The sequence below is a fragment of the Colobus angolensis genome, unplaced genomic scaffold (genome assembly GCF_000951035.1).
Source record: "Colobus angolensis palliatus isolate OR3802 unplaced genomic scaffold, Cang.pa_1.0 Scaffold163, whole genome shotgun sequence".
Taxonomy (NCBI): domain Eukaryota; kingdom Metazoa; phylum Chordata; class Mammalia; order Primates; family Cercopithecidae; genus Colobus; species Colobus angolensis.
Genome location: NW_012114744.1, coordinates 8,296,624 through 8,323,187, shown reverse-complemented (window position 1 = coordinate 8,323,187; position 26,564 = coordinate 8,296,624). Strand labels below are relative to the sequence as shown.

At 37.3% G+C, this 26,564-nt stretch overlaps 1 protein-coding gene across 2 annotated transcripts in view; it reads left to right on the top strand.

Moving 5' to 3' along the window:
* CADPS2 (Ca++-dependent secretion activator 2) overlaps nucleotides 1-26,564 on the top strand; it is a 571,469-nt gene that overhangs the window by 213,179 nt on the left and 331,726 nt on the right. For both annotated transcript variants that reach the window (XM_011937408.1, XM_011937407.1), the window contains exon 3: nucleotides 3,100-3,432. In XM_011937408.1, the coding sequence (XP_011792798.1) occupies nucleotides 3,100-3,432 (333 nt within the window). The remainder of the gene's footprint in view (nucleotides 1-3,099; nucleotides 3,433-26,564) is intronic.

Below are 26,564 nucleotides of genomic sequence, written 5' to 3'. Positions count from 1 at the left end.
AGGAAGAAGAGCCCTTTTTCTTCCAGTGTACGTCCTCTGGCAGCCTCTACCGACGTTGCTTAAAATTGTGTTAGCTGGCTGGGCGCCATGGCTCACACCTGTAATCTCAGCACTTTGGGAGGCTGAGGCAGGCGGATCATGAGGTCAGGAGTTCGAGACCAGCCTGACCAACATGGTGAAACCCTGTCTCTACTAAAAATACAAAAATTAACTGGCCATGGTGGCACACGCCCGTAGTCCCAGCTACTTAGGAGGCTGAAGCAGGAGAATCACCTGAACCTGGGAGGTGGAGTTTGCAGTGAACCAACATGATGCCATCGCACTCCAGCCTGGGTGACAGAGCAAAAGAAAAAAAAAAAAATTGTGTTAGCTGACACAGGCAGGGCAATGGAAACGTGGAAAAATGGAGCTGAGAAGCAACAGATTAATAGCTGGCAGAGTCCATCCCTTTAACTACTGAGCTTCCCTGAGTTCCACCTTGAGATACAACTATTGCAGAAATTAGGGTACAAATAGACCAAAATCATGTGTATATAAGGTAATATATGAGATCATATGTATAAATACTTTCAGTCTTTGTGAATATAGTTTTAAATTGCGTATGAATACTTCTTATGCAGGTTATAAATATACAGTTTGTTTATGTTAAATGTCACTGCTCAATGAGAGTGATTAGATGAGGTTGAGAAGGGAGGTGGAGACACATCTGAGTTCTGAAGCAGTTCTTGTCATTCTTAGACAAAACATATTGTTAAACATCTCAATTTCGTTGTCTTTGATATAGAAATATTTAAAGCACTATTCGTATACCTGTCACTTAAGAATTAATTTGTGTTGCCTTAAAAACATAAAAAGTAAGACAGGGAGACTTTCCAATAGTAAGTAATTGAGCCAGAGTTGGTAAAGACAGAGGAAGAATTTTGGGAATGTATTACACACACAGAGGATCCCTGACTCATGACAGTTCTGCTTATGATTTTTCAACTTTACAATGGTACAAAAGTGATACAACTCAGTGGAAACCATATTTTGACTGCCTATATAGCCGTTCTGCTTTTCATATTCAGTATAATATTTGACAAATTACATGAGATGTTCAATACTTTATCATAAAGTAAGCTTTGCATTAGATGATATTTTTCCCAACTGTAGGCTAATGTAAGTGTTTTGAGCATGTTTCAGGTAAGTTAGGTGTATTAAATGCTTTTTTAATATGATATTTTTAACTTACGACAGACTCATTAGGATGTAACCTCATTGTAGTTTGAGGAGCATCTTATTTGCCAATGCAGAATTTACTATCAGTAGTTCAGTATGTAAGTCTGTCAACCAAAATATTTGAGCTCCAGGAATCTTCTTGCCATTGAGCAAAGATAGGAAACAAGAAAAACAGTTAGTGTGAGTGACCTTAAGAGAGAGAACTAAAGTGGAGGGAAAAGGCTTGGGGTCAGGTGGTTGAGCATGCCAGCCAGTGGTTCAAGTGAGTCCACTTTGACTGTATCAAGCAGGTATGCTGCTTGCCCACATGCAGACAGGCATGGAAGTGTGGTGCAAGTAGTATGATCATAACTTGGGAGTACATCACTATAATGAGTCAGTTCTTAGGGTAAAAGTTGAGGCTCATGCCTGTAATCCTAGCACTTTGGGAGGTCAAGGCAGGAGGATTACTTGAGCCCAGGAGTTTGAGACCAGCCTGAGCCACATAAGTGAGACTTCATATCTACAAAAAAATTACAAAAACTAGCCCAGGCATGATGGTGTGTGTTTGCAGGTCCTAGCTACTTGGGAAGCTGAGGTGGGAGGATTGCTTGAGCCTGGGATGTCAAGACTGCAGTGAGCTGTGATTGTGTCACTGGGCTCCAGCCTGGGTGACAGAGTGAGACCCTGTTTCAAAAAAAAAAAAGTTGACATGAATTTTTGTTCTGTAAGCTCAATAACAGCAAAAAATTTATGGAGGTTCTATTAAATTGTCCTGCAGGCTTTTTTGGGAGAGTATTTTGACATTATGGAAAGAATAAAGCAATAATAAAAGCAGTCTTACATGGCTTATAGAGGATTCTTAGGAATATTGACAGCATAATAGATGTTTAATGAATCTTAACTGATACTTAGATACATAACTTAGCAGAATAGAGAGATTTAAGGCCAAATCTGATGTCTCTTCCCAAATATGACCTTATTAATGTACTTATTTTTACCCAACCCTTGCTACCTATCTCATGAACATCTTACCCTATGGTTGTCATTGTTTTTATTTTATTTTCTTTCCAGTAGTAATGGACAATTAGAAGTCCCTTAGAAGTATTGCTTTTTCAAGCCTCCATTCTTCCTAGTTATGATAAGTGTGTGAGAAGTTGCAGAGGTGGTAAAATCAGGGATGGGGACAGGTATATTCTAGCCTTCCAGCTGTTGGGCAATTTTGAATAAAAACTACATATGATGAATATAGAGTTGGATACTAGACTTCCCCTACTATTGGTCTTCAAGTCCACACTCAAATGATAGAGGATTCTCTCCTTGCTGAAAAACCAACTAGAACTCTCAGACACAGGTATGGATGTTGGGTTCATATCTCCAGTTTTCCCAATCTTTTTTTTTTTTTTTCTTATAAACAATGGTCATTTATTTCTCACAGTTCTGGAGATTTGGGAAGTCCAAAATCAGGGTGTTAGCTCATTTGGTGTCTGTGAAGACCTGCTTCCTGATTCACAGACAGCTGTCCTTTCACTCTGAACACGTGGTGGAAGGCATGAGAGAGTTCTGGAGTCTGTGTATAAGAGCACAAATCACATTCATAAGGACGTCACTCTAAAGGATTTAGTTTTAGAGGTGGGAGACATACAGGTCAAAGTAAACTATCTTACAGGTTTTTGTTTTTGTTTTTTAACTGTATGCTGTGTCTCCTAAACATTTTAACATTTTAGACAGATTTGGGGCCACCGTTATGACATTGGTTACCAGGTATTATAAAACATTTTGAATCATTGTGGACTATTTGGCTGAAATATTTGCAGAAATTCTGGCTGGACTGCTGAAAGCAAGTGGTGTTAGCACCCACACCTAATTGTAACTGGGTTTTTTTGTTCATTTGTTTTTCAGGTTTTTCTAAAGAGTGACCGAGTGGCCAGAATGGTTCAGAGTGGAGGATGTTCTGCTAATGACTTCAGAGAAGTATTTAAGAAAAACATAGAAAAACGTGTGCGGAGTTTGCCAGAAATAGATGGCTTGAGCAAAGAGACGGTGTTGAGCTCATGGATAGCCAAATATGATGCCATTTACAGGGGTGAAGAGGACTTGTGCAAACAGCCAAATAGAATGACCTTAAGTGCAGTGTCTGAACTTATTCTGAGCAAGGAACAACTCTATGAAATGTTTCAGCAGATTCTGGGTATTAAAAAACTAGAACACCAGCTCCTTTATAATGCATGTCAGGTAAGTGGTTTATGATATTTTCCATTCCCCTGTCTGACTCTTGGAATAAACATGAAGTTTTTACAAGCCTATGAAGATGTACTTTACTTGCTATAATCACTTTACTTGGAAAGTTGAGCAAAATTGAATTTCAACAAATCACATAGTGATGAGAGAAGTTTTGAAAGACGTATTTAGTAGAAGGGGAAGAATATCGGTACTTCTTATCCAGTAAATAATTGTCCCTATGTGCCCTATTTTAGGACATCAATTTGTGTCTATTAGGTATAAATGAGCCATGCCCTGTAGAGTAAAATGAAAATCATCTCCTATCCGAAGAAGCTTGGCAAATTATAATAAATAGGTATTTCTCACTGCAAAATAGTATTTTGTAAAGATATGATGCTGATCTTCTGAGTTGTATGGAAGTAATGAAATTTCAAATTTTTTAATTTAACTCACCCAGATAGAAATAAATTGAGGATGATTGTTGAAATATGTAATTTAAAGAGATGACAGAGTCTATATTATATTTTCTCTTCAGTTGTTATTCTAGCTATACATAAAAAAATGGAATGGGATAAAGGCCAAGCATAGTGGCTCACGCCTGTAACAACGCTTTGGGAGGCTGAGGCAGGTGGATCTTGAGGTCAGGAGATAGAGACCATCCTGGGCAACATGGTGAAACCTGGTTTCTACTAAAAATAGAAAAATTAGCTGGGTGTGGTGGTGTGCACCTGTAGTCCCAGCTACTCAGGAGGCAGAGGCAGGATAATTACTTGAACCTGGGAAGCGGAGGTTGTAGTGAGCTGAGATCATGTCACTGCGCTCCAGCCTGGCAACAAAGCAAGACTCGTCTTAAAAAAAAAAAAAAAAAAAAAAAAGTTGGTTGGGGGGATAAGATCATGTTTCACAGTTTTCATTTTTTAGATCCAATGATTTGTCTAATAATGTGGTCCTTCTGTATTTGCATTTTGTTTGTTTATGTTGGGGGTATAAATTATTTTTGCCCTAATATACAACTTAAATTGATAAAATTCTGACACTTAAACATTTATGTATTCCTTAAGAGTTACACTTCTATAATGTACATTTTTATTTTTAATCTTTTTGCAAATCATCTCTTAATTTCAGAGTTATATCCATATTGGTTACTTTGCATTGGTAATTTGTGGATCATTTCAAATCAACAAATTAATAGAGTTAATAGTAAATCACTGTGGAGCTTTAACTCTGTGAATAATTTCTGTATTCACCATAGTTGATTTCATTGTTTTATTAAACCAGGTAGTTATTTGATAATAGTAGAAGATGACTATAAAACCAAAATCTTCTATTTAAAAGGTAACTTCAGCTGGAACTTTGTATTTTTAGTGAAACAGTAGCTCACCTGTACAAATAAATGTTGATGAACATAATTTAGTGGGAAAATTCAGATTCAGATATTCAGTAGACATTTGTTGAGCTTTATTCAAGTCCAAAACCTCTGTAGGTATGAGGGAATCCAAGTTGAGTGAAAAAACATATTTTTTCTTCTATAGTGGCTAGAGTCTATAAGAAAAGACTTGATAAGTCCAAGAAATGTCATTTATTTGCAGCTTGCCCAGCTTTTTATTATGAGGATGGGAGTGATGACTTCCAAGCTCTTTATATGTCTCAGTTAGAGGTATAATTTCTCTCAGTTCTGAGATTTGAAAGAAAAGCTTATGGATTATTTTTGATTGATTTTAAAACAAAGAAATTAAAAGACCTCTAAATGAGTTACTACATATGGATGACAATATACTAGATGTTACAAGGTTATAAAATATATTTCCATGTTCCTATGAGTTTATGTTATTAGCTTAAAATATGTTTAAGTTGTCTGCCTACTAAAGAATCAGCTGGACTATGGGCACCCTGGTTTTAGTCTTCCGTGATTTGAAACCTACTTGCAATTCAGATCTCCGACTATAACAGTGGGTTTGTCCGTGCTCAGCATTGACCTGAACAACAACAACAATAAAGAATAGCAGATTTGTTTGTCCTTTCAGTTCTATCAGTATTTGTCTCATATATTTTGATACTCTATTAAGTACATATATTTGTATTAGGATTGTTATGTCTTTTTGTAGAATTGACTCCTTTATCGTGATATAGTATTCCTTTTTATCCCTGATTATTTTCCTTTTTCTGAAGTCTACATTGTCTTAAGCTAATATAGCCACTCCAGCTTTCTTTTTACTAAGGTTGACATGGTGTCTCTTTCTCCATCTGTTTACTTTTAACCTAAGTCTTTATTTTTAAAGTGGATGTTTTATAGACAGTGTGCAATTGGGTCTTGAAGTTTTTCTTTTTTTTCGAGACAGAGTTTTGCTCTGTTGCCCAGGTTGGAGTGCAGTGGTGTGATCTCAGCTCACTGCAACCTCTACCTCCTGGGTTCAACTGATTCTCTTACCTCAGCCTCCCGAGTAGCTGGGATTACAGGCACACACCACCATGCCTGGCTAATTTTTGTATTTTTAGTGGAGACAGGGTTTCACTATGTTAGCCAGGATGGTCTCGATCTCCTGACCTCATGATCTGCCCACCTCGGCCTCCCAAAGTGCTGGGATTACAGAAGGAAGCCACCGCGCCTGGCCGAAGTTTTCTTTTTTTTAAATCCAGACGGATCATCTTGTTCTTTTAATGGATATGTTTAGGCCACTCATATTTAAGGTGATTACTAATATACTTGGATTAAATTTTATAATCTTTGTAGCTTTTACCACTTCCATGCATTTGTTCTTTGCCCTCCCCTACTTTTTATGCCTTCTCTAATTTTGACTGAACACTTTATATGAATTCCATTTTTTTTATCTTTTGGTGTACTGTTTATACATTTTTTTAAGAAACAAAATTTTGGTGATTATCCTAGAGTTTAAAATACACATTTTTAAATAATCTAAGCCTACCCTCAGATAACACTATACTATAAGGCTTCATGTGTACTGCAGCTACTCCATAATAGAGTATACCCAATTCCTTCCTCTCATCCCTTGTGACATTGCTGTCATTCACTTCACTTACAATATACTATAACCCCCCAATATATTCTTTCTATTATTGCTTTGAACAGTTATCTTTTAGCTCAATTAAAAATAGGAAAAATAAAATATTATATATATTTTACCTTCATTTATTCTTCCTGTGATGCTTTTTCATTTCTTTGTGTAGATTCAGGTTTCTTACCGATACTATTTTCCTTATCTCTGAAGAACTTTTAACATGTCTTGCAGGCCAAGACTAGTGGTGATGCAGTCTCTCAGTTTTTGTCTGAGAAAGTCCTTGTTTACTCTTCACATTTAAAGTATGATTTCACTGGATATAGAATTGTCTGTTAGTTTTTTTTTCTTTCAACATTCTGAAAATTTCACCACACTGTCTTTTTGTTTGCATGATTTCTGATGAGAAGTCTAATGTAGTTTTTATCCTTTACCCTTTAGAGGTAAGGTGTTATTTTCCCCCTTATGGCTTCCTTCAAGAGTTTTTCCTTCTTTCATTTTTTCTGCAATTCGAATATACTGTGTCTAGGGGTGTGTGTGTGTGTGTGTGTGTGTATTTCTTTTGCTTGGCGTTTTTCTGAGCTTCCTGTATCTGTGGGTCAGTGTCTATCTTTAATTTTGGAAAGTTTGCTGCTATTATTAACTTCAAATATTCCTTCTGTCCTATCCCCTCTTTATTCTTTTTCTGGTATTCCAGATATGTTTATGTCACCCATATTTGTATCACCCGTGTTATCCCATAGTCCTGGGATGTTCTGTTGTTTGTTCAACTCTTTTTCTCTTTGTATTTCAGGTTGGGAAGATTTTATTGACATGTCTTTAAGCTCGCTGATTCTTTCCTCAGCAATGTCAGGTGTTAGGATTGCTAATACGATAGGCTAATGAGCCTGTCGAAGGCATATTTCATTTCGTTCACGATGTTTTTTGTTTGTTTGTTTCTAGCATTTCCTTTTGATTTTTTGGTAGTTTCCATCTCCTGCTTGTATTATGCATTGTTCTTGCATGTTTTCAACTTTTTACATTAGGACCCTTAGCCTATTAATAATAGTAATTTAAATTCCTTGTTTGATAATTCTAACATCTGTCTCATATCTGAATCTAGTTCAGATGCTTGCTTTATCTCTCCGGACTGTTTCTTTTGTTTTTTTGCTTTTGACGTGCCTCATAATTTTTTTGTTGTAAGCCGGATATATCAGGTAACGAGAACTGAGAACTGAGGTAACTAAGGCTTTCATATGAATATTTATGTTAATCTGAGTAGAAGTTGAGCTGTGTTTAATGTTTAATGGTTCTTGTAGCCATAAGTACGAGAAACTTCAAATTCCTCCAGTATCCTTATTTTTGTCTCCCCTTTTGACTGGGCTTCCCTAAGTACTCCGCCCCAGAGAAAGTCTACATCCTACAGCTCTTTTAGCTGTCACCAATCCACTCTTGTCATCCTGGAACTGTGTTGGTGTTGTGGTAAGGTGTTGGAGAGATAGAGTGTCCTTTAATCTGATTAAATCTCAATCTTTTAGTGGACCTATAACCTTCGTAAGTGTTTTTGTCTCTGGTCTAGAAGGATTGCTCCCTCCTACTACCATGTTCTTCATTCTGTTCCCTGACTGCAGTTTCCTAGTCTCTTTTTTTGAAGTACTGTCTCCTGTTCACTCTGTTTTTTGTTTTTGTTTTTCAGTACGTGAGTCAAGAGGGCTGGAGTGGGGTGGTATTTTCTTCCTCCACCTGGGATAAGTTTTCAGTGTTTTCCTCAGGCAAAACCTTTCTGCTTTTGTTGAAGAGAAGGATCTGGGAGATTGAACAACGACTTTCTCCTCCTTTTTTCTGCCATGGCCATATGGGGATCTTTTTTGGATCCTCACTGTGAGAACTTGGTGGGGTAACTAAAAGGAAAGTCCAGCAAAGTTTGGGGGCATCTTTATGATTGTGGCTCCAGGAATTTCTTACTATCTGCACCCAGCTCCTAGTAATTTTTCAAAATTACTAGACAAGTAAATGTTCCTACCACTCATGGCATACAGCAACTTCTGCTCCAAGTACTGCGTCTTTCTGGATTTGCCCGTCTTTCTAGATTTTGGTTAGTGGTTTCCCCTGCACCCTCAGTTCTCTGAGAAGTTCAGTAAAAGTCAATGATTTGCAGCTTGCCCAACTTTTTATTCTAAGGGTGGGAGTGATGACTTCCAAGCTCTTTATATGTCTGAGCTAAAACTATAATTCCTTTCAGTTTTGAGATTTGAAAGAAAAGCTTGAGGATTATCTTTGATTGATTTTAAAATAAAAAGAAAGAGTACCCCTGTAAATAAAGACAAATAATAATCATTTTACAGAAATTATGAAAATAAATTGTTTAGAAAGCAGCCAAGACACTTTTTTTTCCCTGAATGCCATGCAAGCATACCTTGGAGATATTGTGGGTCCAGTTCCAGACCACTGCCACAAAGTGAATATTGCAATAAAGCAGGTCACACAATTTTTAAAAATTTCACACTGTATGTAAAATTTTTGTTTGTGCTGTACTGTAGTCTATTAGGTGTATAATAACATTATGTTTAAAAAATAACCTATGTACCTTAATTTAAAAATACTGTATGTTTTAAAAAATGCTACCAATCATTTGAGCCCTCAGCAAGTCATAATCTTTTTGCTGGTAGATGGTCTCACCTTGATGTGGATGACTGCTTACTCACTAGGTTGGCTATAGCAGTTTCGTTAAATAAGACAACAATGAAGTTTGCCACGGTGATTCACTCTTCACAGAAGATTTCCAAATAATATCTGACACTGTTTGATAATATTTTATCCACAGAAGAACATCTTTTAAAATTGGAATTAGTCCTCTCATACCCTGCCACTGCTTTATCAGCTACATTTGTATAAATATTCTAAATCCTTTGTCATTTCAACAGTGTTCACAGCATCTTCACTAGGATTAGATTTCACCTCAAGAAACAACTTTCTTTGTTCATCCATAAGAAACAATACCTCATCCATTCAAGTTTTATCACGAGATTTTAGCAATTCAGTCACATCTTTAGGCTCTATTTCTATTTCGAATTCTCTTGCTATTTCTAGAACATCTCCAGTTCCTTCCTTCACGGAAGTCTTGAATCCCTCAAAGGGATCTATGAGGATTGGAATCAACTTCTTCCAAATGCCTGTTCATGTTGACATTTTGACCTCCTCCCTTGAATCACAAGTGTGTTAATGGCACCTAGAATGGTGAATCTTTTCCAGAAGGTTTTCCATTTACTTTGCTCCGATCCATCATGCAATCACTAACTATGGCAACTATAGCTTTACGAAATGTATTTCTTAAATAGTAAGACTTGAAAGTCAAAATTCCTTCTTGATTCATGGGCTGCAGAGTGGATGTTATGTTAGCAGGCATGAAATCAATGTGAATCTTCTTGTGCATCTCCATCAGAACCCTTGTGTTACTAAGTGCATTGTCAGTGAGCAATACTATTTTGAAAGGAATCTTTATTTTCTTAGAGGTCTCAATATTCAGTAAACCATGCTGGAAACATATGTGCTGTCATCCAGGCTCCGTTGTCCCATTTATGGAGCACTAGCAAAGTAGATTTAGCATTATTCTTGCAATCTCTAATGTTTTCAGAATAGTAATCGCTTACTATTCTGAAGCATTAGCTTCAACCTAAACTCACCAGCTTCATTAGCGACTAACAAGAGAATCAGCCCATCCTTTGCAGCTTTGAAACCAGGCATGGACTTCTTCTCGGTAGCTATGAAATCCCTAGATGGCATCTTCCGATAGAAAGCTGTTTCATCTACATTAAAATGTATTGTTTAGTTTAGTCACTTTCTTCAATGATCTTAGCTAGGTCTTCTGGATAACTTGCTGCAGCTTCTACATCAGCACTTGCTGCTTCACCTTGCACTTCCATGTTATGGAGATGGCTTATTGCCTTTAACCTCATGAACCAACTTCTCCTAGCTTCAAACTTTTCTTCTGCAGCTTCCTTACCTTTCTCATAGCCTTCAATTTGGCTGTTTGGTGCAAGAGGCCTAGCATTTGACCTGCCTCTCCTTATGACATGCCTTTCTAAGCTTAATCCTTTCTAGCTTTTGACTTAAAGTGAGAGATGTGCAACTCTTCATTTCACTTGAACACTTAAAGGCCATTATCGGGTTATTAATTGGCCTAATTTCAATGTTGGCGTGTTTTAGCGAATAGACAGGGCTGAGCAGAGGGAGAGAAATGAGGAAATGGCTGGTCAGTCAGAACACACATAACATTTATTGAATGAGTTTGTTGTCTTATATGGGAGCAGTTCATGGTGCCTCAAAACAGTTGCAATAGTGACACCAAAGATCACTGATCACAGATCACCTTAACAGATATAATAACAATGAAAGAGTTTGAAATATTGTGAGAATTATCAAAATGAGACAGAAGTGAGCACATGCTGTTGGAAAAATAGCACTTATAGACTTGCTTGACTCAGGATTGCCACAAACCTTCAATGTGTAAAAAACATAGTATCTGCAAAGTGCAATGAAGAGGAGTTCAATAAAATGATATATGCCTGTATATTTTTTCTTTTGTTATATTCCAACAAAGGTTAAAAAGAAAAGATAAGGCAAAGCAATATAAATCACAGAAACTAGTCTGTTCTTTATAGAAAGGAATAGCCTGAGAAGACAAATAGATGAGCAGGCCTTGGGGAGGCAGGAAGGATCTAAAGCCAGTGGAGCTGCTGGAACCTGGTTCAGGTGTATGTCAATGAGATTTACCCCACCTTCTCCATGTTTCAGGAAAAGGTTTGAGACTCCTCCTCCTAACTGTAACAGTCTCGCTTCTGTATGTGTGTACCCTTATGTGGCCCCTTGTTTTTGGCAGCACAAATCTCCTAGAAAATCTCAAAGATGTTGCTTGCTTAAGAGTCAGAAGCTCAGGATCAAGGGCTGTTCTGGTGAAATGTGCAGGATGGCAGCAGCCAGGCAATGTCTGGCAACTCAAGAAGGAAAGGACAAGAATGAGAAGGGAACCTTGCCAGGGCTGCCACATGACATCGATGACCATCATTTGGTCATATCCTTTGTCCCAGAGCTTCCGAATTAGCATCAGGAGTGGAAAAACAGGAAACTCTCTTCTGAAAAAGGATATTTACGTTACTTTGAGTCAGAGCCAGTAACGTATTAATTATTAACATTAAGGCATGAAGGAAACTTTTAAAACACTAAGACAGAAGATAGCACATACCACAGTTAAGATATGAAATCAGGGATAATTGAAAGACAAATTGCTATTATTATCAAGAAAACATAAAAAAGAATAAAAACAATGTAAGTAGCTTCTAGATTAGCTATTGTGCTATTAAAATTTCATACTTTGGATTCTTTGATTTGAGAATAATGTATCTGCAGTGGTACACATTCATAGAATTAAATATTAAGGAAGTAAGGAAGGTCAACATGTATAGTCTAAAATGAGTGGCATAACAGTACAAGAATCTGAAATTGTTAGCTGTGATATAGTTGAATCGGGATGTTATAAAAAAAAGAACCGGAGTGAAGGGGGAATAATCTGTCAGTGGAAAGTTTAATTTCGGAATATTTTAAGGAAATGCAGTTAATTTCAAATATATATTATTTTAGAGAAACAATGTTACATAATATTAAAACTATATGTTTTATAGTCTTAATAAGAATAATGTTATTTCACTTTTTTAAATGAAAATGCTATTACTTAAGTGGTACCAGTTAATCAGCTGCCTTTCCTAAAACAAATGTGCTTATTAAAGATTATTTTTAAATATGACGATAAGGTAATGCAGTATGTTCAAATTAATTAGTTAACCCATTATCTATAATCATGCAGGGTATATATATATATATATACATATATATATATATACACACACACACACACACACATATATGTATATATAGTTTGCACTATGCATTTTGTTAAATAATAGGAACCTAGAGGCAGATAAAACCTAGATTTTTGCAAGGTTTATAGAAAAAAAATGCTACTGTAAATGCTACAGTGGTGTTGTTAATTTCTGCTTCTGGAAACATCATGAAGAGGTTCTCCAAAATGAGTAGATGCTAAGGTGTTCTGGGCAGAGGGACAGGCACATGCAAAATATGGAGGTGTGAAATACATGGCATTTTGGGGATCTGCACATCGTTGACTACTGTAGTATGAGAGGAGATGGGGTTGTGTTTGAGATATTAACAGAGGTAGGTAAGCATCTTATGAACTATAAAGAGACATGCAATCCTAAATGAACAGAATCTGAAGAGTGGGATACATAGTACCTTATCTACTCCTATAATTCTCCTTTAACTTCTATATTTGTCTCTTAAAATGATTAAGTAACTAAATTTTATAGCTATCTAGATCCTGTTCTTTTCTGCCAAAAGCAGCTTTCATTAATCTTTTATGATCTCATTCCATTAACTGAAGAAAGTGACTCACCCAGATTTAGCTGAGTGTCAAAGCAAAGTTAATTGAGACCTTGTTCACTTATCCCTCCTCCCACTCAAATTCTTCATGTCTGAAGACTACACCACCCATGTTAAGTAACATCACAGAACTGTTTGGGTATTTGTAAGGGATAAGCAGAAATATTTATGAGTGGTTAAAAAGTAGACTTCAAGTTTATGATTTCCTTTCCCTAGAAGCTTTTGCTTTGGAGATTAAGTGCTTTGAGTCTAAGAGTTTAAAGAAATCAATAAATAGGCAGTTGGTTTGGTCACCATGGGTGTCTTCCCTTAGAAGTCCAGGAACCATGAGGCATTAACCATTTTAAACCTCTTCATTCAAGGTGTGCAGAAGGAAAACAGGGAGAGAAATGTGAATCCCCAAAGGAAACTGGGAACTGACTTCTACCACTCTCTTTTTTTTCCTAACTAGTAGCCTGTGATTGATAATAGATTTGATTTAACATACAGTAATTTGTCTACTTAAGCAGAAATAATAGCACATTCTACTGACAGTTACATTGGACACCTTTCAAAATGACTTTCAAAAATGACTTCCGAAATAGAAAAATAAATGCCATGGTAGCAAGTATATTTTGGAGGAGTATATTTTTCTCATATATATGAGCATATTTTTCTCATATATATATAATTATATATATTTTTTAAATCTCAACATTTGAGGAGAGTAAGTAAATGTATTAAATGGCAGGTTTTGTGTTTGGGGATACAGCAAGGGAAAAACTTAAGATCTTAAGAATAGTTATATTATATAATTTTTGAAATTCTGAAATTAATCATTGGAGTAGCCATAATATTTATATATGTGTTCACTTTTTTGGTAAATAAATGTATCATAATGTAAATAAGATGAATTTAATTTTACTAAAATGAATTTGAGTCTCTGGTAGTATTGTTTCTGCTCTCAAAAATTTTTAAATTGTCAGTGTAATTTTAACATATTCCTAACAAATTATAGGCTTTATTGGTGTTGCTCCACTTGACTGTGCATTATTTTGTTTCTTACCTTTGGCTTACATGTGGAAGAGTTACATAAGAGTATTCTAAAATGAGGTTTCTTCTAAAATGTTTTGTTGAATTTGTCTTTTCTTTCTCCAGAATCTCCCTAGATAATGAATATAGGTTACCTTTAGACATTCCCGCATTTATTTTTAGATTTTTCTTCTTTATCTAGTTCTACTCTATGGAAATTAGAAAGTTATCCTAACTTTTCCACTTTTTAAAAATAAGAGAACACAGCTTTACAAAGAGATAGCACTTTGTCGTAGTAATACTAAAAAGAAAGTATTTTTGCTAAAGTACTTCAAAATCTACTCTCAACTACTAATAAGAAAGGATTATATGGGTGTACTGTTTCAAGCATAATAAGCAACTGTATCTTTATTTTTCATGGTTGTTTAATGAAAATAGTCTAACACATTTAAAATTATATATTTGATATATATTTTTTCTTTTATTTATTCAAAAATGTTCATTGGCCAGGGGTGGTGGCTCACACCTGTAATCTCAACACTTTGGGAGGCTTAGGCGGGTGGATCACTTGAGATTGGGAGTTCCAGACCAGCCTGGCCAACATAGTGAGACCTGTCTCTACTAAAAATACAAAAAAAATTGTCTGGGCATGGTGGCACGCACATGTAATCCCAGCTACTTGGGAGACTGAGGCAGGAGAATTGCTGAATCCAGGAGGCAGAGGTTGCAGTGAGCCATGATCACACCACTGCAGCCTGAGCTGGACTGCAGTGAGACTGCAGTGGGCTGGACAAAGTGAGACTCTCTCAAAAAAGAAAAAAAATGTCATTGGATACCTAAGAAAAATGTCAGTTACTAGGTTAAGCAGTGAAAATACATAAATGACAAGGTTTGATTCCTTCTCCCAAGGCATTAATATGTGGTCAGTAGGTCAGTAGACAGATGTATAAAGTGGTATAGTTGTATAAATGGTATAGATGTGTAAATCATATAGATGTATGAAATGTAATGGTATACTTGATCAGTACATTACTGGGGGTATGTATACTGTACAGCAGGAGCACATGGGTGGCAGTATCTTCATTTTTATTGGATAATTGGCATGGATGTCTTTAGTGCTCTCCAACTTTATATGCACATTAGAATGAACAGAAGAGCTTTAATACTTGGGCCTCACCTCAGACTAAGTGAAATGGTCTGTGGAGGTCAGGCCCAATACCTCTTTTTTATAATTTTCCCGTGTAATGCTGATGCACAGTGAGAATTGAGGACCCCTGGCCTGACATCCCGTCTGAGGACTTTGTCCTGTGGTCACATCTAATGTAGGCGAAGCTGGGAACAGTCTAGCTGGGTGCCAGGAAATAGAGTTGGTTTGGGAGTGTGGAAACCCAATTCTTTCTTGGACATTTAATTGAAGTTTAATAAAGGTTTTAAGAAAACAGTAATTCTGAGTTTTGGATGATGAACACAAAATTAACCATCAGGGAGAAAACAGCTTTAACAAAGGCATGAGGAGCATGAAATGGCTTGGAATCTGTTAGGGAGGTATGGTGTGTGTTGCTGGAGTACTGGAAGAGGCTAAAGAGTTAAGAAAGTATTTGGATACTTATGGCCTTATATACTAGATCAAAGAGCTTGGAATTTACTTTATGGTAGAGAACAGTGTTGGGATATAAACAAGGAATGACTGGAACAAATTGAGGGTCTGGAAAGCCACTCCTCTGTGATCTGAAGAATGAATTGCAGGTGGCCTCACCCTACTGTGGGCATGGGCCAGTGTTGTTTAAAATGAACAGGAACTACATATTAATCCTTCAAGTAATCTCTCCAGGCACCACTCATTGTCCTGCTGTAGACCTTTTGCTTGTGGGCCTGGTTTTACCTCTGTGTTGCCTATGAAGTTCTTAGGCTGCTAGACTTCGTCTAGGAGAGTTTCTTCATCCTCTTGGGTTGGCACTCTGAATTGTCCTTTGGAATTCCCCTCTGCTCCCACACTTGAGAACTGTGGCCTGGGTCAAAACACTGAACTACCTGCTCTCCTCTAAAGGGACGAGATAAAAGTATAGGAATTTCTGGCAGCATCTAGGGATCGTCAATGTTTACCTGATGGAGCTTATATATTAAGCATAGTATGATGTGGCTTCTCTGATTAGGGTATTTTTGTTTTAACCCAGTGCCTGTTCTAGTCAGGCGCTTTTCTAGGCTCTTGGTATACGATAATCCCTCTTCTTGTGAAGTAACATTATTTTGGTGGGTTGGGGAGAGGAGATCAAGAGTTCTGTTTTGTGTATGCTGAAGTCAAATATTGATTGTCCATGTTGAGACTGCAGGTGATGGCTGGTTATAGAAGTCTGGAATTTTAATATGCTTAAATTTTAATTTTAACAGATTTGGGAATCATTTAGATAACATTGGTATTTTAAACCATGGGACATCTTCAGAACTCTTTGGGATAGTCTAGAGCTCAAGGAGAAAAGGAGCCCAGGGCAGGGTTCTGTGGACACAAGGATTTAGAGGTTGTATAAAAGGGAAACAGGGGGGTGAGAGAAGACCTAGAGAGTTAGGCATCAGGGAATCCAAGATAAGCCATTTCAAGGAGGAGAAAGCTAATGTCTGTGCCACCTGCTCCCAAGTCTGGTAAGATGACAATGAAGTAAACTTTGGATTTGTCAAGTTGGAAAACACTATTGACTTTGATAAGGGCAGACTCCTTGGATGGCTGAGAGCAAACCTGATTGGAGTGGGTTTAGAGAAGAACCAAGGAGATAAGGAAATAGTTAACAGGAAAAGCTTCAGGAAATCAGCCAGTAACAAAGAATATCATATATCCAGTAAATTCTTCCTATACAGTACATTGAATCATTTATTTTAAAAAATTTATTTGACACTATATACTAGGCTCACAGCATTAGATTTTGTTTTTAATTGTTCATTTGTTTTGATCAGCACAGCTTCTCATTTTTCATATAAAGCTTTTTTTTAAAGCATTTTGAAAAGGCTGTGGCAAAAGTGATTATGTATACTCACAAAAGAGTATCAGTGATATTTTATGCTTTTTATCTGATTAATATCTTCTTGGTTCAAAATATCTTAAATTATCTTTGCTTTAGACTAGAAAAAAGTTAAATACTTCCGTTTTCCCTAATCACCTTAGAGCAGGGCCAAGTGATATGTTATCTTAGCAGAATATTACTTATGTAATAGATGACAATGATTACTTCTAGCTTTTTGTTACAAACTGGCAGAAAGACTTCTATTATTACTAGTAAATGTCTAAAGTGATTTCATTGCCTATATGCAAAGTATTTTCATGATTCTGATATATCATGAACAAGGCTTAAATATCAGTCTGTGAACCATGGTCAAAAGTTTGTGTACTCTTTGTATACATGGTCAGATACAAAGAGCAATAGGATTTGAAAAAGATAGATAGGTTCACTACCTTGCAGAGTTTGAGAATTTAGAAGATATTGGAATTTTACACTTAGTTAGATCCACTGAAAAAAACTGCAGTAATAAAGAACAAGTTCACTGTGCTTACTGTGAATATCACTGCTGCTTGCTACCCACACTTTTTAGGTAGATCAGCTCCTCGTTTCACACTGTGTCACTTAAACCCATGGTAAACTGATGGATATGAAACTTCTGAAATTCAGTAGATTTAAATGTCACTTTCTTTTTCATCCAATACCTAGTTCTTCCATTAATGTCGTATTCACCCTTCGGACTCATAATCTCAAGCCCTTCCTTTTTTATTGCCTTTCCAACTGAATTACTCCATACTGCTGGTTCCTCTGTAATACTGCATTATCTGCTACTCTTGTCTTATTTCATAGCCATTGCCATAGCTGGAGACTTCATTGTTTCACATATGGAGCATGACAGTAATCTCTTACCTACTTTCTCTTTCCAATCCTACATATTTTTGTTTTTAGATAAACATCATTGAAACACCTTCCTGATCTCATCATGACCGAACTTTGAATATAGGAAAAAAAAATGAAATTCAGACTCCTTTGTTAAGCTTTCAGCAGTTGTGGTGTTCAGTGTGGCCCCATCTGCATTTCAGCTTTTCCTTCCCATGTAACAATTATGGCCTGTGTTCTAGATAAAGTGAATTACTCCCTGTTCCTAGTTCACACCGTGTATTTTCTTGGATTTTAATTTTACCTCATGTTATTCTCTTCATTTGGAATTCCTACTTCTCCATTCCACGACCCATGAGAAATTCTGCCTCCTTCAGAAAGCCTTCCTGCCCCTGTGTCTGTTCACTTTTATTATACTGGGTGAGAGAAAAAATGTATGAAGAGCTTACAGTTCCCCCATTATAACCCAAAAGCCTGTCATATTATACTTTGCATCATAGATATTTACATATGCCTCTTTTTCTGCATTTTAACAACTTAAACATCAAATAAATATTAATCCTTGTACTGTTGTAATGTTACTTGTGTTTCCTATTGTTGGACACTTGCATATAGTAAATGAAAGAATGAAAGATGAGGATGAAACATGGCTCTGAGGTTCAAATGAGATAATGTTTACAAAAAATTTAGGAGAGTTTCTGGTATACAAGTGCTGTATAAATTGAACTCTTATTAGTTATGATGAAACTCGAGTTCAGATCTGCTCTGGGAAAGGTCTGGAAAAGTGAGTGTCTTTGTTACTTTACTTAATGTAAACTCCTTTAATCTTAGCATTATTTCACTATTAACATGAATACAGATACAACTATTTTATTGAGATAAGTATAGTTAGTAATTATTTTAAAATAATAGCTCATTCCTTTTTCCCAGAAGATGAAATGTTAATACCAAATGAAATACTAAAGATATTTCATGATATGCAAATATTTGCCACATTATTGCTGTTGTTTTATATACATACATACATGTATATATATGTATATTCATATGTATATAAATATATGGAATTTACCTTGTGGTAGAGTATATGTGTGTGTGTATATTATATATACATATATATATACACACACTTAGAGAATATATATGCATATTTCCTAGGCTGTAGAAGTCCCATGGTTTTTATGTCTGAGGTTAAACTTCTTATGTTCTTGCCTTTGAACATTTTGATCCATTATTTAATATAGTTTAGTTCAGTTCACATAGGGTAATTTTATATCTAATTAACTCATTCATCTTTTCCCTGTTTTAAGTTTTCAAAGGGAAATGTGGTTTGGGAAATGCATTTTTAAGACTCTTAGAACTGTTCTACAAGAATCCATGGTAAACTGCTATTTCTGAGTCAGATTTTTTAATGCATAATTTAGAAGGTAGCTATAAGAGAGTTCTTTAAAGGCTTTGTATCTAGCAGACAGAATGCTACCTGATTATTTCATACATAAGTTCACACAGGGAATGTGTTGCTCTTGAGAGTTTGGGAATGACTTCGTTTCCTTATGTTCTTTTTGTTGTATGAAATTACAAAAAGAACATTAGTTACCTTGTAGTCATTAGCTAATTCTCAATGATTAAGGAAAAAGACTGGTTTTTATTTTTGTTTTTGAGGGGGTTGCCTCTTGGAAAATGGGTCAACACAGAGGGGATATTAGAGTCTAAGAACCTTTCAAATACAGGTGAAATTATTCTGTTTTGGAATAAAATTAAGACAAGTTGTTTACCATTAGAGGTGAATTTGTGTTATTTCTATCTTTAGGGTAAGGTGAAATACATAAAGTCATAAATACCTGAAAAGTTCCACAGTAAGACAACTATGAAGGCTGTGTCATCAGCTATTACCTGCTTTGTTGTTAAGTAATTGGTTTATCGTCTTCCAAGAAGATTTGGAGATTGACCTGGACAATGAAGGGAGTGAAAAAAGGGATCCCAGTCAAGAGAAATACATGATTCAGAAAATGTAACATGTTTGGTCAATAATGAATAAATCTGTATGTGTAGATAATGCAATTATCCAAGAGGCTAGGAAGGTAGATTGGTATAAAATGTGGGAAGTCCCGAATCTTAGGCTAAAGTGTATGGTGGTGTTTGGTTGTCATTGTCTCTATTCATAGTCTTATATTTCTTTCTTTCCTTTTTTTTTTTTTTTTTTTTTTTGAGACAGAGTCTACCTCTGTTGCCCAGGCTGGAGTGCAGTGGCGCCATCTTGGCTCACTGCAATCTCTACCATGTGCCTTAGCCCCTGGAGTAGATGGGATTACAGTCATGAGCTACCACACCTGGTTAATTTTTCATTTTTAATAGAGAGGAGTTTTGCCATGTTGCCCAAGCTGGTCTCCAACTCCTGGCCTCAAGCGATCTACCCACCTCGGCCTCCTAAAGTGCTGGGATTATAGGCGTAAGCTACCGTACCAAGCCCGTGGTTGTATATTCTTATTCATTTCCTTCCTCCCTCACTGTTTTCATCCTCCTTTTCCCTCCTTCCTCCTCCCTCTCCCTCCTCCTCTCCTTTTTCCCCTCTGCTTCCTCCCTCCTTTCTCTTCCCTCTACCCCCTTGGAAATTTTCACCTAATCAAGGGTAATGAGAATCATATGCAGAAATAGGGGAACCATATTGAGGAATAGGTGATAAAATCACTTCAGTTTTAGTTTGAGGTCGTTGTGAGATGCCTGAAAGCAAAGGCCTGGCCTTCAGTTGGAAGCGCAAAGCTGGAACTCAAGGAGAGAGGCCCAACTGTGTGCTTACGTGTAACATTGCATTGAGAAATTACTGCAGACACTGAGGCCTAGAACAGCTGAGGACAGAGCTCATGTGTTTGTGGGCTGAGAGTGTAGGGAGCCAGAAAGGAAAACGGCAGAAATGATCACAGTCAGTTGGGTAGAGTTATGCTCTATCTTTTTTGTAAATAATTTTTGATTCAAGTGATGGTGGAGGATTGACACTTATTGATAAGGTAAATTAATTTGCTAATAAATACTTAATAAAGCTTTTGACCAGTGTTTTGAGGCCGAGGTGCAAAATATATGCATATTTGCCATTTCCAAATGAAACACTGGGCTGCTAGATGTGGTAAGCAAGAAAGTGTTAGGAAGTGTGTTCTTTTGGAATCAGCATTAGATTTGTACTGATTATTGTAATGTATTGTCTGTAAATCACTAGATTTACAGATGATGTAAATACAGTGGACCAGCTAGGAATTAATCTCAGGGACGACACCAAATTTACATAACATCATAAACCCTAGTCTACTTATATTTTCACAATAAAGGATAAAGATAAATATTATAAGAAAATAACAATGCAAGTCACTCGAAAAGAGTGTGACATAATTGGTGTGGGGACTAAGAGAAAAAACTAATTGATTTTTTTTCAGTAGGAGAAGGAAGAGTGCAGTTAACTAGGACTAACATATACAAAGACATCATTATGGAAAAACACAGTTATTAATCCCCTTTTTCAGTGATTGACAATAACTGGGCAAGGAGAGCCTAGGGTTTGATATTTGTAAGGCAAGATTAATAGACTATTACAATAGGTCATTAATTTCTCTCTCTCTCTCTTTTTTTTTGAGATGGAATCTCACTCTGCCTCCCAGACTGGAGTGCAGTAATGCGACGTAGACTCACTGCAACCTCTGCCTCCTGGGTTCAAGCAATTCTCCTGCCTCAGCCTCTGGAGTAGCTGGTTACAGGTGCCTTCCACCACACCTGGCTAATTTTTGTATTTTTAGTAGAGATGGGGTTTCACCATGTTGGCCAGGCTGGTCTCGAACTCCTGACCTCAAGTGATCCACCTGCCTCAGCTTCCCAAAGTGCTGGGATTATGGGCGTGAGCCACCATGGCTGGCCTCAATTTCTCCATTTTTAATGTTTCTATCTTTGCAAATCCATCCTGATACTGTCAATCCAGAAAAACATTTTTCTCATGATTGAATACCCATAATGATAATCTGTTTTACTTACTATTTTTACTTTTTTAAATATAAAATATGAACTCCTGGAGAGCCACAACTTTAGTAGTTACTGAAAATCCTGCAACAGGGTATGCTGTACTGTTGGCATAGAAAACATGTATATAGGATTAATAAAATCATGCCATTCAGGTTAACATTATTAAGACCCTATATTTTAGTGTTCCTTTACAAAGAATTCAGAAAATCTCTAAGTGTAAATCTGAAGATGTGTAGGACTGAGGTGACTGTTTTCCCTGGTTTATGTATCAAAAGTCATATGGCCTCTCCTAGAATGAAATAATAGAGGCTTTCATACCGAAGATTCATGGTTCTTTATCTCTTTTCAATTAATCACCCTTTTGAGAACCTCAAATAAGCTATGAAATTCAAATAATTCCCCAAGGGAAAAAATACGCATCTCTACAAAATTTTGCTCACAATTTCAATAGTTTACAGGCTTCCAAAGGTCCAATTCAAGAATTCCCTAACCTAGAGAATTCTGAATGTGGAAACAGTAATCCCTGTGTAATGAACAGGAGGAAAATAAAAGCATATTTTCTGTACTAAATATTTGTCAAATATTTTGATAATTAAAGTGACAAAATTATCTGTATAATAGAAACTAGAAGCATTGCAGATAATAAAGATACATTGGGTATCTGTTATGATCAAGGATGAGTGACCCTTTTAAAAAGACGTGTAAAATATTATCTTCCAGGGAAGGACATCTGTGAGGACAGTAATCTATTGTTAAATAAAATGTTGAAATCAGAAGTTAAAAGAAAATGACATTAAAAGGTGAAATTGCTGTGGTAGAGTGAAGCCTTACCTCTGACCTCTATTACTAACCCCAGAGTTCACATATTCTTACTTTATTTATCTGACAGCCTAAATCCAGCACTAGGATTTAGTGGGTCAACAATATATTTTTTAATTTTTTAATTTTTTTTTTATTTTTTAGGGAACAACATGGAAACATTTTAAATTATAGTGCCCTAGATCTAAATTTTGTCCATTCATGCTTTTATTTAATTCTTCTCCCCTTCCCTTCTCTCTCTCTCTCTCTCTCTCTCTCTGTGTGTGGGTGTATGTGGGTGTGCACGCACAACCACTTATTTGAATTCTACTGATGGTTCAGTAAAGAAAGATAATTATTTTCACTGTGACAGAGTTTGCAGCCATACTGGCAAATTGAAATAGTGCTTGAAGTGGCTAGAGAAACACTGTAATGTACACGTACACCCAAAGAAAGAGAGGGGGTGCAAAAGAGGGAAAGGGAGAGAAAGACCTGATCAGGGACTCATAATACCTGAAAATCCCTGCATACTGGTCTGCCTAGGTCTCAACTATGTGGTTCTAGGTTTCACTCTACATGACTCTAGGTGGATTGGATGTGGACTGTGAGGGAGAGAGATGTCGAAGATGACATGTAGGTTTTGGGCCTGAGCAACTGGTAGAGAGGCATGCCATTTATCACATGGCATTACTCATGAATGATTGGGGTAGGAAGCTGAAAATCGAGATTCTATTCTGCACTGGTTAATTTCAGTGTGCCTTGTCTTCACATAAGCTGAAACTCAAGTAGGCAATGGGAAATGTAAGTCTAGAACTCCTGCAAGAGGTTTGTGCTATAGATAAACACTTGGAAGTTCAGAGACTAGATGCTGCTTATGATCATAGGCTTTGAGGAGAGCATACAGGCAGTGAATATTTAGATTGAGAAAAAGTCAGAGTCCCCAGACCTGAAGTCTCCAATGTTTATGAGTGCTCAAGAGACCACATCTCCAGTTTCCTAATGACAAAAGAAAATCATATTTGGCTTAGTATAATTTATTTTGAAGTATTTTGTAAAATGGAGTACATCATTATTAAAGCTAACCAACCGGGGACTGACTGAAGGGAGGTGGGTGTGGGTATAAAAGGGCATCATGAGGATTCATTGTGGTGTTAGAACTGTGGAGTGTCTTGATGGTGGTTATTCGTGGACCTATGTAAGTAATAAATTGTGGAGAGCTGAACGCACACACAAAGCACACATAAAACTGAGGAAATGTGAATTAGATGGGTGATTACATCGCCAAAGTCGGGATCCTGGTTGTGATAGAATACTGTAGTTTTATAAGGTGCCTTCATTAGGGAAAACTGGGAAAAGCGTATAATGGATATTTTTCTACTTTTTACAATTATATGTGAATCAAAATTGCCTCCATTGAAGAAGTCTGCCTTTAGGAAAATGCTCATAACAATTATATAAAGTTTCAGTTGAATAAATTATGTTGAAAATAAGTTAAAAAAACTCAAAACTCAAAACATGCAACATTAAACTAAGATTCTCACATGTAAAAAAGAAAGTTAACCAACTAATTTACCCCCTTCAATTCTAACATTACATAAAATGAGGATAACTGATTAAATTTTTATCCATTGCCTTCATTAGCTTTTTCCTTTTTTGGTAAACATGTTGCTTGGAAGTAGGCTTTTCCAATTTCACAAAATGACACCAGCAGTCACTAAAGTTAGTACCATTTGGCCTCTGAAAATTTAGGTTTATGAAGAGAAGGCTACTAAAAGACTAGGACTTAGGGTTCAAAGTGGCAGACTAGAGGATCTAGTGTGCACTACTCTCATGGGGAGGAAACAGTGATGAGTAAACGTGGACTCTCCAAGTGGATCATCTAAGAAACCACGTCAGGATGCATCAAGGGAGAAATGGGACTTGGAGAACAGAGAAGATCGAAGCTGGGCAGCCACTTGCCTGGGGCCAGCATGGAGCCAGGAGAAGCTCCTCAACACAGGGAAAGAATTAGTGAGTGAGAGTCCTCAGGGGATCCACACTTCCCATAGTGACCTGTGCAATCCTGGGAATATGAAAGCCCCATGACTCCCTTGGGCCTCCAGACTGATACAGAGAGCTACCCCGAGTTTTTGCAGAGGCAACACTCAAGTCCATGGGGACCCCCACAGGCCTTGGACTCTGGAGCAGCCTGGTTGGTACCAGGTGCCATGGCCCTGACAGAGGCTTCAGTCATGGTGCTGGAGATGGTCAGATTGCTCTACTCCTTCTTGACAGAAAACCTGCTAAACTCTTGTGGTTTAGCAGAGCTTTGTGTTCCCCCAGGGAGCACTTGGATGGCGGATTGGGTGACTCCACTCATCCTGCTCGTAACTGGATAGGATTCAACTTCACCCTGCTCCTAACTTGGGCAGAGCCACAAGCAGGGGGTGGGGAGGATGCCCTCCCTCTCAGGATACTGAAAAGGGTGAGATCCCTGGACTCTCAGGACATCGGGGGAGCAGGGCATGCCTTCCTCTGAAGGGCTTTCCGGGAAGGGCATAGCCTGTCTGCCAGCCACAGTCTCTGCCTTAGGGAGCTCTGTAGACCAGAACACCTAAGAAGGAAAATGTGAACGTGGTGCCAGTGATCAAAAGGGGCTCCTCCAAGGCCTACAGGCAGACCTGGTGAGGTTGTCAGCTCTCTCTCCCCTGACCACAGAGTACTACTGTGCGTATGCCAAAATACAAAAGAGCTACATGGCTGAGTAAGAGGCTATCTGCTGGTCACCACTCTTAAGGAGCACCTACTGGATTACAGCCCAAATGAAACACCAAAAATATTATGCCAGCATACAGCACCTGTGAAACCTAAGGCAAAAATCCAAGACATAAATAAAGATTATGTACAGAGCCTTGGCTCTCTGCATGCACCCAGAAATGGAGCCAACTGACTATACTCAACTTATGTCACAGTTAAAGTAACATCAGCCCTCACACATGAAAAAGAATCAGTGCAAGAAACGCTGGCAATTCAAAAAGGCAGAGTGTCTCTTTATGCTGAAACAAACACATTAACCCATCAGCAATAGTTCTTAACCAGATTGTAATGACTCTACTGGACAGACAGAGAATTCAGAATCTGGGTGGCAGCAAAGCTTACCAAGATCCAGGAAAAAGTTGAAACCCAATCCAAGGCATTCAAGGAATTTCATAAAACAGCCCAAGAGCTAAAAGACAAAATAGCCATTTTAAAGAAGGAATCAACTGAACTTCTTCAATTGAAGAATTTGCTTCCAGAATTTCATAATAGGCCAGGCACAGTGGCTCATGCTTGTAATCCCAGCACTTAGGGAGACCAAGGCAAGAGTTCAAGGTCCCTGAGTTTGACGTCAAGGACCTCAAGGCCCATGAGTTTGAGGTCAGCCTCCCATTCTCTACAAATATTGGCCACGTGTGGTGGTGTGCAGTTATAGTCCCAACTACTTGGGAAGCTGAGGTAAGAGGATCACTTGAATCAGGGAGGTCTAGGATGCAGTGATCTGTGATCATGCCACTGCTCTCTAACCTTGGCCACAGAGTGAGATCCTGTCTCAGGGGAAAGAAAAAAAAATTCATAATGCTGTCAGAAGCGTTACAACAGAATAGTGCAAACTGAGGAAGGAATCTCAGAGCTTAACGACCAGTTCTTCAAGTCAACTTTGTCAGACAAAAAGAAAAAAAAATAAACAATTTAAAAAAATAAAACCCTTGGGAAACATGAGTTTATATAAAGACACCAAATCTACAACTCATTGGCATTCCTGAGAGAGGAAAGAGAGTAAGCAACTGGGAAAACATTTGAGGATATAGTCCATGGCAAATTCCCCTATCTCACTAGAGAGCTGGACATACTAATTTAAGAAATACAGAGAATTCTGACAAGATAGTATACAAGATGACCAACCCCAAGGCACATAGCCGTCAGATTCACCAAGTTCAACAACAAAAACAAATCTTAAAGACAGGCCAAGTGTAGTGTCTTACACCTGTAATCCCATCACTGT